We start from the raw sequence: 16110 nt of genomic DNA on the forward strand, positions 1-16110 counted from the left end.
ATTATTATTATTATTATTATTATTATTGTTACTGGTGAAGCTCAAAAAATGGGTGCATATATTTTACTGTATTCAGTTGGGGGGGAAGGAAGCTTGTTTTGAACAGGGTTTGCTGTCTATATGTATTTTACAGAGACTTGTGTCAGTGTTTGTAGCTAAAAATGTGGAATTGAATATTTTGATATTTTTGTGCAATACTGTTGGCTTCACATTAGGCTACCAGCCTTTGTCACCTATAGCTCAGTCTGAAAGAAAACAAAATATCCTCTTTTTTTTTCTTTTCTCTTTGTAATAGTGAGGACAATCATGTGATCCTTAGAAAAAAATATCCTACAAACTGCAGGTAATACAGGCAACTGTTTTTATTATGACGCAATGTTTGGCAGTTATTTTAAAGCCATGAAAGAGCCAAAAATAGCCTCTGTTTTTGTGTATGGTTTTCTTCTGATATTGTTATTGAAATTCTGTATATTCTATGGTCTTACACTCAGTAAAGATTCGTTCCAAAAAGAAATGCATTTATCCTTAATGTAAGTGTGATGCACGTCTAAAACCAAAGGTTTCTTTAAGCCATGTTTCAGAGTTTAAAACATGTGTGAGGACAAAAAGATCATTTTTTCCCCCTGCAATCATCTCGAAGATAAAACTGGGATCAGAATTTGATCCTGAGCTGGTCATGGCCATCCTTTTAAGATTGATGACTTAGACAAAAAAAAAAAAAAAAAGGGTAAAGCCTAATTTCAAACAGCAATATTAAAGTGTTTAGGTTTTATTTACACTTTGATCTTGTAGGCTCTTATTTAAAAAAAACAATATTCTAATTGTGCAGACAGCAATGTAAAATAGTCTAAAAATTAAAAACAATAGACTGTCTTCCACAAATGCTGGAATAAGATGGCCACAATTACAAGGCAATTTTGAATGATTAATTAGTCGAGGAGCCAGTCTTGTTAATTTTTTATAAATTTAACCATATTAATATTAGGTTTAGAGGGTTGAATAATTATTCTTTTTGGCTGGCGTTTGAGAAAAGGATTAAAATAGACCAAAGCTACCACATTTGACCTGTTGGCTCAGGCTATAAGAGATTGTATTGGAGCAAAGTTCTCCTGAAATATGAAGTGAAGCTATATAACAATAAAGTGGTGGATATAATAGTAACTCAGCCAGTTCACTTGATAAAAAAAATAAATAATTTTGCTGTTTCTATGATAGACATCACCTGGTTACCCCAAAGCACACAATAGGTTATTGCTTTCACTGTGCATTCTGTGCATATTGACTGTACGTGGGAGTGTTTTATTATACCTGTATTGTATCTGTCTTAAATTAAATATATGTGATTACTCATATAAAAAAAAAAAAAAAAAAAAAAAAAAGCTTACATCCAACGTACCAGCCGGAGAGACTGTAGAGAGCGACGGCGAGCAGACCTGCGTCATGTGATCTGTGCGCAGACAACGGAAGTGTCCGTCGAGATGAAACCAACCAATAACATTGCAGGCGCGAACTTGAATATTTGTTTCAGCCAATCAGCGCCTTGCTGAGCATCGACAGGGCTTACAACGGAGCTAGCTTCGCGCAGCCACCTGGCTTTCTAGCATTTCCCCCCGTTATATATTCTTTTATATTTTCTCGTAAGCTAAGGAATAATCACTGATCTCGTCAAATAAAAGACTGGTTCGCGTCTCTGCAGCACCAAACTGAAGCGGTAAGTGAAGTGAAACGGCTAACGGCGCGGCTTGTAGCCGCTGTCTTAACCGTTCCAAGCTAGCGTTAGCAAACACCGGTGGCGGTGGCGGTGGGCTAACTGCTGGATTTAACGGAAAAGCGTGTGCTCGGTGTGAAATAAGAATTAATGCAATCGTAAATCCACCGATGTAAAGTCATTGTTACACCGACTTTCGCAGCAGAAAAATACGTTATATCGCTCAAAAGATAGCAAGCTAAGTAGCTAAGTGTGCTAGTTAGCTAAGCATGTAGCTCCCGTCTGTCAGTGGGCTGACAGAAAGGACAGCCAGTAATCCACCAGCCTGGTAGGGGTTACTCCTGGTCACTTTCTGTAAACTGTAAATTAGGAACTGTTTCTAAATAAATAAATGTCTAAATCGCAAGCTTTATGACTCATTTCGATGAAGATGTATTTTTTATTTAGCTCTGTTACGCGATCAAATATGCGAGAGAGTCATGGATTGTATTTTTTCTCATCAAAATCTCTACGAGATGCTTATTATCCACAACAGTCAACGTCTGGGTTTCAAATCACACATTTTCAAGTGCTGTAAGTTTAGCTTGTAAATGCCAAAGCTGCTGATCAGTTATAGGTAGTCGTCAAAAGTCTTTTATATCTTATCACCTTGAGTTTAACACGGTTTGTCTTTTAAATGAGTGCTGTGGCTTCATCTCATCTGCTTCAAATATCTATGTGTACAAAGTCAGGTAGCTCTAGACAACATCTGTAAAGCATCTTTAAAGAGATAAATGAATGAAATAAACATTTAGACAGTCTGAGTTGTGCCAAGTCAAGTCTGTAATAGGTACAAAAAAAGCTTTAGTTTGTCATGTACATGTTACAGCAGCTGGATACAGATTATGTATAAAAGAAGCAGGACAAGAATCACAAAAGTATAATAAGGCTTTAAAAAATAAAAATAGAATAATAATAAAGGTCTCATAAAGACAATATCCACAGCCTGTGTTCTTTATACTCCATGTTGAATGTCATTAATGGGTTCTGGTTAATGTGCATCATTTAGGTTTCGCCAAAATAATCTTGGAGAATCATTAAATTTCAAGTTTAGATTTATTGATTATTTTCCTGTTCTGCAGATGACGGGCTCAAACGAGTACAAGCTGAACCAGGGACCAGAGGACGGCATCTCTGCTGTCAAGTTCAGCCCCAGCACAGCCCAGTTCCTCCTGGTCTCCTCCTGGGACTGCACCGTCCGTCTCTACGATGTCGTGGGCAACACCATGCGGATGAAGTACCAGCACACGGCTCCGGTTCTTGACTGTGCTTTTTATGTAGGTCACAGATTTCTTGCTTAGGTTCCTCATTGTTGTGTCATAGCCTGGAGTTGTGGTTCATATAGATAATGTCACCTTTTATCTGCAGGACCCAACACATTCTTGGAGTGGAGGTTTAGATGCGCAGTTAAAAACTCATGATTTAAACACAGACCAAGGTATGCCTCGAGCCTCTGAGTGATGGATTCAATCGATTAAACCTGTCATAAATCTCTATAACTACAAATTGAATGTGTTTGTTTTGTTTATTTACATCCGTTTGTGTAATACTCTCTCTACACAGATACAATAGTTGGAACACATGATGCCCCCATTCGCTGTGTGGAGTACTGCCCAGAAGTTAACGTCATGGTAACGGGTAGCTGGGACAGATCGGTTCGGCTGTGGGACCCGCGGACACCCTGCAACGCTGGCACCTTTACTCAGCCTGAAAAGGTAGAGCGGTGGAGGCATATTAAACAATAACATAACATAACAATAACAATGCTAGTAAAGCTTAGATTGTGTCATGAATGATTTAAATTATTTTGACGGGTCAGAATCACCTAAATTCTTTCCACCTGAGTATAACGTGTATCATAAATGTGCAGGATTGTGTGGTTGATTTTTATACAGCCGAACCCCTGCTCGTTTCTCTGCATGTTTTCGTTGCAGGTTTCATATCTGAACCTCTTTAGAGCTGCTAATTTGAGTCACAATGACATCACATTTTTAGAGAATGTTCAGTACTCATTTACAATAATACATTGATAAGACCTTAGTTGAGACTAGAGAAATACTTTGTGTGCTAATTTTATTTTTGTACCCACTACAGTAATGTAATAATGAAGTTGATTGTAGAGATGCTAATCAGAAAGCATCTGATTTAAATCATATATGTAAGAAAATGAAGACTGTAAATGTAGTGTTTTACCCTGATAAAGATGGTGTTATTTTATTGTTGGTTTGTGACGTGTGTCTGTGTAATCATTGATGTGTATTTATCAGATACTTTTGGCAATGCCAGTGGTGTGTCTTTCTCTGGTCTCACACTTATTGTGTTTGTGAAAGGTGTACACGCTCTCAGTGGCTGGAGATCGTCTGATCGTTGGTACAGCTGGAAGACGAGTCCTGGTGTGGGATTTGAGGAACATGGGCTATGTGCAGCAAAGGAGAGAGTCCAGTCTCAAGTATCAGACTCGCTGCATTCGAGCGTTCCCCAACAAGCAGGTACACTTTAAATTAGGATCAATGAAAACGTACGCAGCTACAATAAAACATAAAGACCTCGTTAAAAACTTTAACTAATGATTTTGCTCTTATGGAGAATCACATTACTGGTACACGTTCTTGATGTGAAGAACTCAGACGGTAACCTCATATTTTCTGTCTACGCTTCAGGGCTACGTTTTGAGTTCAATCGAGGGCCGTGTAGCTGTGGAGTACCTGGACCCAAGCCAGGAGGTTCAGAAGAAGAAGTATGCCTTCAAGTGCCACAGGCTGAAGGAGGATGGAATTGAGCAGGTTTACCCTGTCAATGCCATCTCGTTTCACAGTGTTCATAACACCTTTGCCACAGGTACGATCGGCTAGTTCTTACTTGACAAAAGCAAATATTTGTGTCCTTTTGTTCCTTTTGTGCTCCTCTTACATTTTGCTGTGACCTTTTTATCATTGAGCTGCCAGGGCTGCTCGTGGAACTCGGCTAATAACGATCCGTATCTTGACAGTAGCACAACTTCTGAGGTTGACCTTGAGCCTCTCCTTTTGCCAGGTGGCTCGGACGGCTTTGTGAACATCTGGGACCCGTTCAACAAGAAGCGACTGTGTCAGTTCCACCGGTACCCGACCAGCATCGCATCACTGGCCTTCAACAACGACGGCACCATGCTCGCCATCGCCTCCTCCTACATGCACGAGAAAGGAGACATCGGCCATCCAGAGGACGCCATATTCATCCGCCAAGTCACAGATGCTGAGACAAAGCCCAAGTGAGTCCTCCCTCCCTCCCTCCCCCCCTCCCCCGCCGTGGCGCCCATACTAACACAGTAACATAGTATGGCAGGTTGCTACCTCCTGAATCTGTGAGCAGGTCTGTTTACAAGGAGCAGGTCCAGCTGCAGCATATGCTGATCTGTATCTCTGTCCATCCACTTTTCAATATCCGACAGCTGAAAGATAGACAGATGAGAACTTGAAATCTCCCCCCACTCCCCCTCCAGTTTGTGTATCTGTGGCTGTGTCACTGACCAGACAAACAGAAAGCTGCTGTAGAATGTGATGCATTTCACTACAGTAGGCCTGTAATGAATACTACCTCTGTGAAACCAGAAACTTCAAATTTTTGTTGAAACCAAGGCAGGCAGGTGGTATTTTTTTTTTTTTTTTAGGCAATTTGTAGTGGTGTTGAAATGGCTTGTATCCCGGTTGACAGTTACACATTTTTTCATTCCTGAGCCTTTTGTGCTTCAGTACATTTAATTTGGAATAAAGTAATGAAGGCTACATTCTGCCGGTTTTCAGCTCAGTCTGATTGAGACCAGTTGGCTGACTTTGCACACGAAATTCTCCCGTTTACTTCCTTTTAATTCCATCAGCGGCGAACTCATCAGTAAACAGCTGACAGCTACACGTTCCCATACGATAAGACGACCACCGTGTCTGACAGACGAGGTGGTGTTCCTTGGGCCTTCCTTTTTTGTCTCAGCACTCGCTCTGGTTTGACATTTGTTAATTGTTCCAGAGCTCTACTGGTTTGGCCTTTCCGTCTTTGAGGGGTATCGGGGGGTTTGTGGGGACTGTTTTCAGGTGGTCATGATGTTATTTTGTGAAAACCTGTATGCCCACAGGATGAGGTGCATTCCTGTGTAGTCATTAAGGTTTTTTTCTTTACCGTGCGCTGGGTTTTTGGTCTAACACAGCACCACATTCCCTGGTTGTTAGATGTTTGCTAGGTTTCCTTTGCAAACCTGTTACCCAACTGTTATCCTTGACTCTCCTTGACTACGTTTGATATCTCTGGTAGATTTTGCTTTTTAACTATGACCTCTCATCACTTCCATCTCTTCACTAATAATGTATACGGATGTCTTTGTTTAAATGGAAACTCTAAGCCACATGTGAGCTCAAACCAACACTTTAAAGCTGAAAATGTTCATGTAGCCTCCAATACACAGTGTGAAGCCCCAAGGAACAAAAAAAAATGTGTAATTGACCAAAAACATATTGTGTTCACTCACTGTTTGTCGAAATGCAGTTTTTTATTTTCATTTCTGGTTATTCTATAAAATGTCAAATATTTGTGAAGCAGCATCCTCGGGTTGCTTGTTTGGTCTGAAACCAAAATATTTTAGGTTCACTGTCATGTGAGACGAGGAAATCTAACAAACCGTCACATTTAAAAAGCTGAGACAAAGGAATACTTATTTTTTTTTAATCAAAATGGGTCAGTCAATTTTAATTTTATTCAACTGTAATCTTAATTAAAAGCTGTTTACTGTAACTTATTTTTGTTGTTTTGCGTCAGGTGTTCAGCGGCTGCCGTTTGAACGACAGGCGGCATTGATAAATCACTGAGTGAAAGTGGGGCTTTGGGGTTCTTTTTGTCTTTTAATGAGGAAAGAATTGACTGAAATGCCTAAAAAAGCGACTGTAATGACACCCTCGCCGCATGAATATGAACGCTTGTACGCAGTGTGTGTGCTAAGAAATGAACAACTCCAGCAGTAAGAAGTGGAAGTACTTTGATTTGCATGTAAATACACCAGAAAACCTGGTTTGTGTTCCCCCTGCCTTTGGTTAAATTGGTTGGGATTGATTAGTGTTTCCAAAAATGTTTTGTTGGGAAAATAAAGGAAAAGTGCTGTCATACAATAGTGATTTATTTATTTTTGGGGATAAATTACCTTTACAGACATCTATTTTCGCAGATGTTTGTTCCTGTAATGTCGAAATAAAAGAATAGGAAGAAATCTACAACACTTAAACCTGAGTTCAAATCTTTCAGTGAAGGAAGAAGCAGCTTTATGAAACCCAGAGAGCAGCAGCATCCTTATTTCATCACTTTAAAATGTTTAATTTGCTCCATATTGGCTGATTTTTTGTCTCAAAGCGTAGATGGGTTTTGCTTAAACTGTGTCGAATCTCGGATGAAACTGCCGTCCGTGGATGGGATGTTGCTTGTCTCTGTGCATCCGCTCGGTGATTGCTCAAGTTTGATTGAATCTCTCCTCACGTTTTTGGTTTGCAGGTCAACCTAAGTGCAACGTGGAATTGTTCCTTCTGCGTATGAGGCCTTTATCACATTGGGTTTATCTGCTGGCATCCAGTGTACCATAACCATATTGCTTCCTGTCATTTCTTTCCATTCCAGTACGCCAGTTTTTCTTTGTAAGTAACGTTTCCTCTCTTTTTCTGGCTCATGTTGAATATTTCATTGTTTCAAGTGTTGTCTTTTTTTTTGTGCTTTCTTGACTAAAAACTTTCTATACACCTTTTTTTGACTCTTTTTCTTGTTTATTTTAGAGTCTGTTTAAACTGTTGGATCAAACTTTTAATACTGACTGTTTGATACTTGATGTGGAATAAAAAACAAAACAAAAAACAATCTCAAGTTTTGATCATGAAGTCCTACCTGCTTGAAAGAACTCCTGAGAAATGCGGGGAATGTGTCGGGGCAGCAGAGGTTGTTCTGCTGACGACGTGTTGAGGGAAAGTGATGATCCACTCGTCTTGCTGAGGGCTCCACTTGCCCCCTGCACGCTGACCTGTGCTGATAGACATCAGAGGTCCGCGGCCTTCCACTAGATCCTGCTTTACGACTGGTGGAAAGTGGGAAGAGAACCACTAAACTTGATGACCCGGCTGCATTGGGCACACAAAAGGTTCATTCTCAAGTTTAAAATATCACGTTTCAAGATTTCTCGTATGTTTAATGATCTTTGAATTGCGAGCACCCTGGGTAGTAAATTCAGGTTTCATCTTGTTGAATACATAAACATGTGAAGAGTTTATTGGCAGAAACCGGTAACTCCATTTTTGTTGTTTGCTTGAGATAATATCAAACTGAAGCTGAGTGGATTCGACTCAGTAGAAATGACAACAATAGAGAAGTTTGATTGGTCTCGTCTCAGGTAGACGATGGAGAAGTGTGTTTTCTGAAGGTTTGTGAGGATGTGATTGATCCGTTTCTGCAAATGAACTCGTCATATGATTAATGTAGAAGATGAAGGATGACGAGATGTTTCACTGGCCTCACGATTTTTTTTTAGAAATTCATTATTATTGAATTTATCTGCTCCCGTTTTTGCGAGCTGATACTCTGGTGACAGACGCAACACAGACCCTTTTTTTTAATGCAGTGTTCAGCAATATGTGAAGTCTAAGTGGTGTCTTTTTCCCCTCGGTTCACATTTTCAATGACGACTAATGCGATTTTCCGAAGCCCTTCAGCCAAAGCATCGGAGAAGATATATAGATGTCAATTATTCTATTTAGGAGCTCCAATTTTTTTCCTTTTTCTAATGGCTCTATCTGCTTGTGCGGTATCCTGGAAATGATTAGCTCGCTTTGGTGAAATGATGTAACTAATTCTCGTGATTGTCGATAATGAGTCTGCCTTTGACGTTGGATTATGACTGCAGCTTCATATGAAACGGCATTCGTTCTGTAATTACTGCCCGCCGAGCAGACGGAGGACGGCCGGGGGCTTGTCGTCGGTGGGGCTATGCGGATTGTTTCCTGCCATCGCTTTGCTTCTGCTAAATTGAATTCTTTGAGTGTGCGTTAAACCTGTTGTCTTCTCCGCATTGGGCCAGTAAACCAGCAGCCAGTTTGTCGTTAAAGCAATTAGTATTCGTCCAACCTTAAAACACACTTTCCAAAGAGTTCTAAATGTGTTCCGCTTTTATTCGACACCTTAAAGGATTTGTTAAGCTCTGTGATTTAACAAATTGCTGCAGATAAGTCTGTTGCTTTATCTTTAAACATCTTCCTCTGTCCCGGCCTCCACACAGCTCTCTCCTGGGTGTGTTTTTTTTTTCCCTCCCCTCCTGTTTTAGCGAACATCCAGATAACCACATCTGTGGTTGTGTGGCCAGGCTCTGGTTTCCAACCGCTGAAGTGTTGCAGACAGTTTGGCTCTACATGAAACCGTTACATGACAATTAAAATGGGTGATTGTGCTCCAACAGCCTGTCAGGTGCATTTAACCCAACCACAAAGGCCTCTTAGATTCACTCAGGAGGGCGCGGATGACCTTCAGCCAGACACCTTATCTTTCAAGACCGGTTTCTAATATTATATCAAGCTGATGATACCGTCTTTGGTGAGCTGTGGGGAAATGGGGGGGAAATCACATGACGCATCAGGAAAATATTGACAGTGCTCTCTATTCTGATTTGTCTTTTGTTTCATTGCTGCCGACTGCAGAGCAGAGACGCAGTGACAGGCGGCTGTAATGCAGTTTCATCTTCCCTGAACTGTGAATGTGTCATTTCAAGGAATAAACGTGAAAGTGTGCAGAAATATTTAATGAGAAAACAGGATTAATATTTCTGTTTTAAAGGGCTGTAGATCTGTGGGTGCCACCTTCTGACAGAACTTCATTTATACATCTGGAGAAGTAGGAAGCCTTGAAAATGTAGATTTTGGAGAATTGGGACAAATCCTCCTTCAGCATGTTGTATTTTCAGATAAACTCAACCCCCCTTTGTCAAAGGGCTGCAGTGCAGTGATGCCTAATCGTTGTCCAACAATATGAAGCTACAACCAGCAGCTCATTGGTTAAAGGTTTATGTCCATAAATATAAACTGTGCAACAACCTCAGTGTTAAAAAAGACAATACAGGGTTATTTTATTTAGTGGCAACAAACTTGGCTGGAAGCAGCACCTTGTAAGCTTTACACATTAAACAGTCATTTAACTTCCTCACTTTATAATAAACCATCAGTGTTAATAGACTAGAGGGGGACGTCTGCTAACATCAAACGATTACATGGTTTTACTGAAATGGTGTTAAAACGTTGGCAGAACGTTCAGTGGTGAGTGTGAGCAGTGGAAGATGTACAGGTGGTTTAATCAGTGAGGTTAAAGTCTTTCATTCAACAATAATATTACAATATCAGCATATACAGACGTCCTCAAATGTATTCACACACTTCCATTAAAGAAAAGGCAAAACTCACAGCAGTCACTCAAATAACTAGAAACTGGAAAAAGTAATAATAAATAAAAATTTGCTAAATTATAATTTAGTGAAATGAGACGTTGCTTTTGAATTGTGGTTGAAAAGAATAATTATAAAAAATAAAACTGTCCCGGACAAATAGCCAGAATAGCTGTCAACAGATGCAAAAGTCTGACAGAGTTACAGAAAACACCTGATTCAACTAGATAGTAGTTTATGGGTCGCATCATGCCTGTTTTTCTTTCTTTTTTAGTATTTCTGTTGAACCACAATTCAAAGCAATGTCATGGTTTTTATAAATTTTTTATTTATTATTACTTTTGTCAATTTCCTCTTATTTCCATGACAGCTGTTTTTTTCCTTCTTTAATGGGTGGCTGTGAATACATCTGAGAACAGACCAGAACACCTGCACCAGAGGAGCACTCGTCATGCAGAGTGGCCCATTAGAGCAACATACATTAAATTAGTGGATAATAATTGCAAATGATTCATGCTACACACATCACTTAAATGCGGCAACTGGTAAAGACGAGGTCAATTTTAACTATACTACACTTCAGCTAATTACTCCCCTATAAAGTCTTATTTTAACCTATAACAGTACAACATGTTTATTTGATGGATATATTTCCCGATATTGTTCTGCAAAGTAACTTAAGACTGAAGCCAGCAAATAAACGTGGAGTCAAAAGAACAGCAGCAGAAAACAAATGCATGAAATCACACAAGTGTATGAAGTTACCGTCTACCTCTGAATGTGTCATCGAGCAGGCGGTGCATCAGCACGTGGGCGGCGATCTAAAACCGCTAAGCGATTTCACGACGGAGGCCCCGCTGCAGGTGTATCATTTCATAATAAATCATCACGTCTGCTTTCATAGAATATAATAAAACCGTGTTAACACCCGGTCCTGATGCTCTGCAGCTCTATTCCACTGGATAAGTGGTCAAACTGTCTGTTTTTAGGAGGCGTTGGACAGTTTGTGCTGCTGAAAGATGTGCATTTGTCTTGAAGTTTTTTTAATACTCGGATATGGAAGTGTGATACGTGTTTAATCATTTAAAACAGAACGATGACCTCTTTAGTTCACGGTAGCTGCTCTGACATGTGACGCTTCAGTTCGTACACATGCACGTTAAACCGGCTGTAATGAAGACGTCAGTCTCACCAGAGCTGTAGTTACACTTCGAGTACATCCGAGCAGGGGAATGAAGCCTGTCGCCTGGACGTGGCCGCGGCCTGCTGCCTCCCTCCACGCTGCCCCGGGGAGGCTTTTAAAGAGCTTTGGTGGGCGAGACAACATCTCCTCCAGAGCATTGTAGTTACATTAGAGCCTAATTAGACGGCAAACCTCAAGGCTATGCAGCCCACTGCTAGGTTTGGCACTCGCAGCCATCAATCTCCACGCAGGCGGCGAGACAGGCGGCACGGGGCCGACTGGTGAACGGGGGCGGGGGGAGCTCACCTGGGAGCTGGACTGTAGTAAATCAAAAACCTCTGAGCGTGACGACGAGAGGGTCACAGATTTGGGGTCTGAGGTTTCATTTTGGCTCTCAGGCTTTGTGCTGGAGATCAATCATTTGGTGAAGGAGACGTGTGGTGTGGGCGTGTCGTTCAAATAAGAGCCGTAGACGTATGGAATCAGATTTAATAAACTATTTAGTACATTTATACACGGTGATGTTAGAATTCTGCTCAGTTTTTCTTTCATAGTGAGTCAAAGAATGTGTTTTAGGATGAAACTGGATTTCAGGCTTTGACAGAAAAATAATCTGAGACTACTCCAGTTTTGTCGACGACTAGAGTTGCTGTTCCATGACTTTGGTGTTTTGTTAAGACATTCGTGGTTCCTTGACTTTTCCCGTAGTGGCGCCATAAAGTTGACATTTCTGCTTTTGACTGATAAACGTCAACAACTTTGGATGGATTGTCACGAAATTCGGTTCCAACATTGGTGAGAAAAAAGTCTGTCGACGGTTTGCTCCTGAGTTTTTATCGAGTCCCTTCATTAATGACAGGAGCTGAGTTTGTCTCGTGTTCTGGTTTATAACCAAATGGCTGCAAAACTAATGGCATGAATGCACTTTTCATTTCGCTAATAAGCAAACATGCTGATAGACTGAACTAAGACACAGTCAGCAGCATGTTTCTGTCACTGTGAGCAGCTCGGTGACGTTAGGATTCAGAGCACCTGTGTGGCCCGACATGCTTTTATCCAGACTTCACCGAAAGTTGCACATGAAGACAATCATTCGTTTGTAAAGGTAAACTGTGGATGTTTCACTTTGAAAACACACACATGCAGCAGTCCAGAGAGCCTTCGTGTCACCTGTTGAGCTGATTTGCATAAATAGGACGGGGGCAGCGGGTGCATCGATCACAGGTTTACCAAAGGCGACCAAACCAGCAGAGATTAAAGGTGAGAATACAACTAAAGGTGAACTGTTTGTGGCCCAAAAGGCATCGATGTATTAAAGGTTTTGTTCCAATAATTGTTTAAGATGTTACTAACAAAACAAAAGGCTTGGTGGCTGTTGGACACCTTTCCCATGTATAAGGTGTCATATTGTACCACCGCTGGGTTGTTAATTTCCTCCAGGGGTGAAACCACAAGCACTTAAACATAACTGATCCATGTCCTATAGAGAGCCGCCTTAGTCCGCTGTGTTTCTCACAACATATTCCACTTGAAAACATAGAACCTGTTGCATTGTGTCGATGATTTGCGGTCGGCTTTGGAGTGACAAGCAGCTAGGCTTTTTTTTTTTTAAACCGTCAAAAAAATAGAGGGAGGGCACATCCCAGGGGGCGACTTTGAAAAACAGTAAGTTGTTATCCCCATTTAAACCGTAATCAGATTGCAGGCCCTTTCAGGCCAGCCTCTTTGTGCGATCTCCGTGTCTATGAAACCCTCTGTGCCTTTTAATGGGTTCATGGCCACAGGGCAAGGGTTACAGTTTGTCCTTCCTGCAATTAGCATTCACGGTTAGCTTAGCAGAACTAATGCACCACATCTTTGAGGCTCAGGTTTCCTCTGTGTGGCTCTGAGAGATTTAACTGACTCCTTGTATCCATTTCAAGCTGCTTTATTAGATGTTATTGGCAAAATCCCCTGAAGAATACAATTCCAAGCCAACTATTACCAGCCAGTTAAGTGTCGGTGTTGTTGGTGGAGATGGATCAACTTGTGCGCACCATGAGTTGATACACAGCGCAGCTCCAGGTTATGCAATTACAAGAACATTAACAGGAGCTTCTTAATGGGTGGCGGGCGAAGCTGCGTCTCCTGTGGCCTTCGTTTTCCCACCGCCGATCAATTTGGCCCATTTCATTGTCGATCTATCAGTTGTTTCTCACATTCCTGCATCACAACAAAGTGGAGTCTTTATTTTCTCGTCTGGTTTGCCCTGCGACATGTAGGTCAAGACACTGTGATCTGGTGGAGGTATTCAGCGCACAGGAACATTCACACCAAAGCCATTGTGGTGGCGCTCGGGGATCTCATGGGTCTTAAGTGACAGCGCTGCTGAAGCGGAGCGGCTCGGAGCCGTTTCCTGCTATTGGTTTTCCTCGCGTTGTGTAACATCGCATAGTTTATGTACGAATCCGTGGACGTTTATGTAGGTTGACTGTGGATATTGTTTGAGGACTATAGCAAATATGTAGGCTGCAATGCGGACTGTGGGGCTTTCAGAGAGTTAGGGGGGCATCTTTACAAACTATGGGTGTAAAATGACATCTCAAATGACATTAAAATGTCATACAGCTAACAGAGAGTTGTTATTCAAGGATTTATTGAACAAATCAGATTTAAAAGTAGATATTCAGACAAATAAATTAATTGCCAGGCAACACATGCACCTCCAACATCCCAGAATGGAGCTCAGAGAAAAGTATTGCTGCTATTTTTTTGGATAAACCCACCATATTGGCCATGCTTCCTTGCTCAGAGTTAATGTCTATAATTGCTATGGATGTATAAATATGCCAGCTTTTGCCCAAGTGCGTAACCTCCAACCTGTGGCTAAGCAGGGAAAAATCCATGATATTGAATATAAAGTACATTTGTCATTTCCTAAGTGCATTCTGTCTGAGTGATCAGTGCATTACGGAGCCAAATCAATGCCACAAAGAGGAGGTACTTTCATAAACAGCCGTTTGATTATTGGACGTTATTAACTCTTCTGAATTCGGTGAAGTGAAACATGATGTCGTCCCATCGACTCAAACACAGATTAAACAAACTAATGTGAACGCAGGGATCAATTCATCCGTCCAATATTGTTTTTGTACGTAAAGCAGCAGCGCATTGAGAAGTCTGCTTCTAATTCATCATTGTCCGCACATTATATTATTATTGATGGCTCCTGCCCCGGGCGAGTCCATTTGTATTTCAGATTTGTGACAGGCGGCAGATTGCTGGATGTGAGGTTTTATTCTGCAGCCACGCCAGCAGCATCTCTCTTATTTATGTATTGATCGCCATGCCTCCCCCCCAAAAAAAACACAAATCTGGCACCTGACACATTTTCACAACATCATGTGGAACAGGTCAGAGGACGGCGCTAATGAAACCGCGTGATGGATGCGGTTATCCGCGGCATTAACCCAGCGTTTACCCACACATCACCGCCACCCTGCGCGGCCCGCTGATTGTGCTAAAAAGTAAAGAGCCGAGGATTCAATGAGGTGCTTCGGAGGCACGTGGGTGACACAAAAACGCAATAAAACATAATATCAGTGTCGCAGTGCAGCGAGGATTTGTAGGTCAAAACATGTCCAGGTTAAATGTGGACGTGTTTGGTTTGTTTGTTGGGTTCTTATTGTTAATAAAGAACTTTAATTGTCATTTCTAATGAAGCAGGGTCTGACTACCAACATAAATATAGTCAATGGACAACATAAAGGTCTTAAAGCTGGAACATTTCAATCAAGTTTGGCTGATTTTAACCTCATTCTTCCAGAAAACCACATTTGGTTGAAGGATGTTTAAGGAAAAGGTGTCTTGAAGCAAGAACATTCTTGGAAATAGGTTCCAACAAGACAACTAACTCAAGTAAATTGTCCAGAATATGGATTTTAAGATGTGCACAATGAGAAATTAGCCACACACAAATCTCATCACCGTGTTTTTATCCAAACAGGAGGAAAAACTAACAGACATTTTCCTCGTCCGGATTTTTTTTCGTGGCGAGTCTTGGAGAGGAGGCAGAAAATGACATGGTAAAAATCACATTCTGTGCGAGCGCTGCGAGTGAAATCATAAGAGAGGTCTGTAACACCAGGCGTGAAGTGAGCTGTATGACTGCGAACTCTCTGCACTGCTCCTCTCCACAACATCCATCCCGCCTGGCTAATGTATCCCTCTCAATAGCCGCGGACAAGGGGGAGAAAAGACTGCTTGTGTGAAGCACAAAAAGCCCCACCGTGGCCACGTTCGCAACAGTAATTGGCAAGGAAGCTTCATTTCATTCACTCCTGTATTTCTTTTGTTGTCCTGTAGGTTTTTACAAGTGTGCTGCTTTTGAGGGTTGTTTCAAAACTGGCTAATTTCTGCAGCCCCCTGCCTGTTGTTGCCCATGTGCCCATTTATTTTATTTTATTTTTTACACAATTGTGCGACTCTTTCTTTTCTCTCCCGGACACTGAAGTGTATTTAAAAAAACCCCCGAAACGTTTAATAGAACATTTAATAGGGTCTTGATGATACTTAATTTTGAACATCTGCAAGAGGTGGAAAAACATTTAATCCCTTATGAGTCCTGCTGCTTTCACGCTGAAAGCTTTATTGTCGTCGGGTAAAGTAGCGGTGGCAGAATGGAGGTTGGTGGGCATTAGAGGGACGGCCCGTCTCCTTTCATCATCGCATTGTAGTCGCCGTATAAAAGCCTGCAAAACGTAGCTTGTAGTCGTA

At 41.3% G+C, this 16110-nt stretch overlaps 1 protein-coding gene across 2 annotated transcripts; it reads left to right on the forward strand.

Annotated features, from left to right (window-relative positions):
* The first annotated feature begins 1530 nt into the window (after window positions 1-1530).
* Window positions 1531-7597, forward strand: bub3 (BUB3 mitotic checkpoint protein). 2 transcript variants are annotated; one of them, XM_008290436.1, is made up of 8 exons: window positions 1531-1711; window positions 2830-3024; window positions 3116-3185; window positions 3311-3462; window positions 4078-4236; window positions 4408-4585; window positions 4781-4997; window positions 7256-7597. In XM_008290436.1, exons 2-8 carry the CDS (start codon window positions 2830-2832, stop codon window positions 7263-7265), a joined length of 981 nt encoding a protein of 326 aa, XP_008288658.1. In that variant the 5' UTR covers window positions 1531-1711; the 3' UTR covers window positions 7266-7597. The 2 variants fall into 2 exon arrangements, with proteins under 2 accessions (XP_008288658.1, XP_008288659.1); XM_008290437.1 differs by lacking the exon at window positions 7256-7597 and having other exon boundaries at window positions 4781-5001.
* The last annotated feature ends 8513 nt before the right edge of the window (window positions 7598-16110 follow it).

Source organism: Stegastes partitus, unplaced genomic scaffold, assembly GCF_000690725.1.
Source record: "Stegastes partitus isolate 25-593 unplaced genomic scaffold, Stegastes_partitus-1.0.2 Scaffold673, whole genome shotgun sequence".
Classification (NCBI taxonomy): domain Eukaryota; kingdom Metazoa; phylum Chordata; class Actinopteri; family Pomacentridae; genus Stegastes; species Stegastes partitus.

Excerpts from the sequence above, each read along its gene's own strand:
- bub3 (XM_008290436.1), top strand. The coding sequence starts at position 2,830 with ATGACGGGCTCAAACGAGTACAAGCTGAACCAGGGACCAGAGGACGGC. Across the intron at positions 4,237-4,407 it reads GAGCGTTCCCCAACAAGCAG|GGCTACGTTTTGAGTTCAAT; the intron begins GTACACTTTAAA and ends TCTACGCTTCAG. Across the intron at positions 4,586-4,780 it reads TCATAACACCTTTGCCACAG|GTGGCTCGGACGGCTTTGTG; the intron begins GTACGATCGGCT and ends TCCTTTTGCCAG.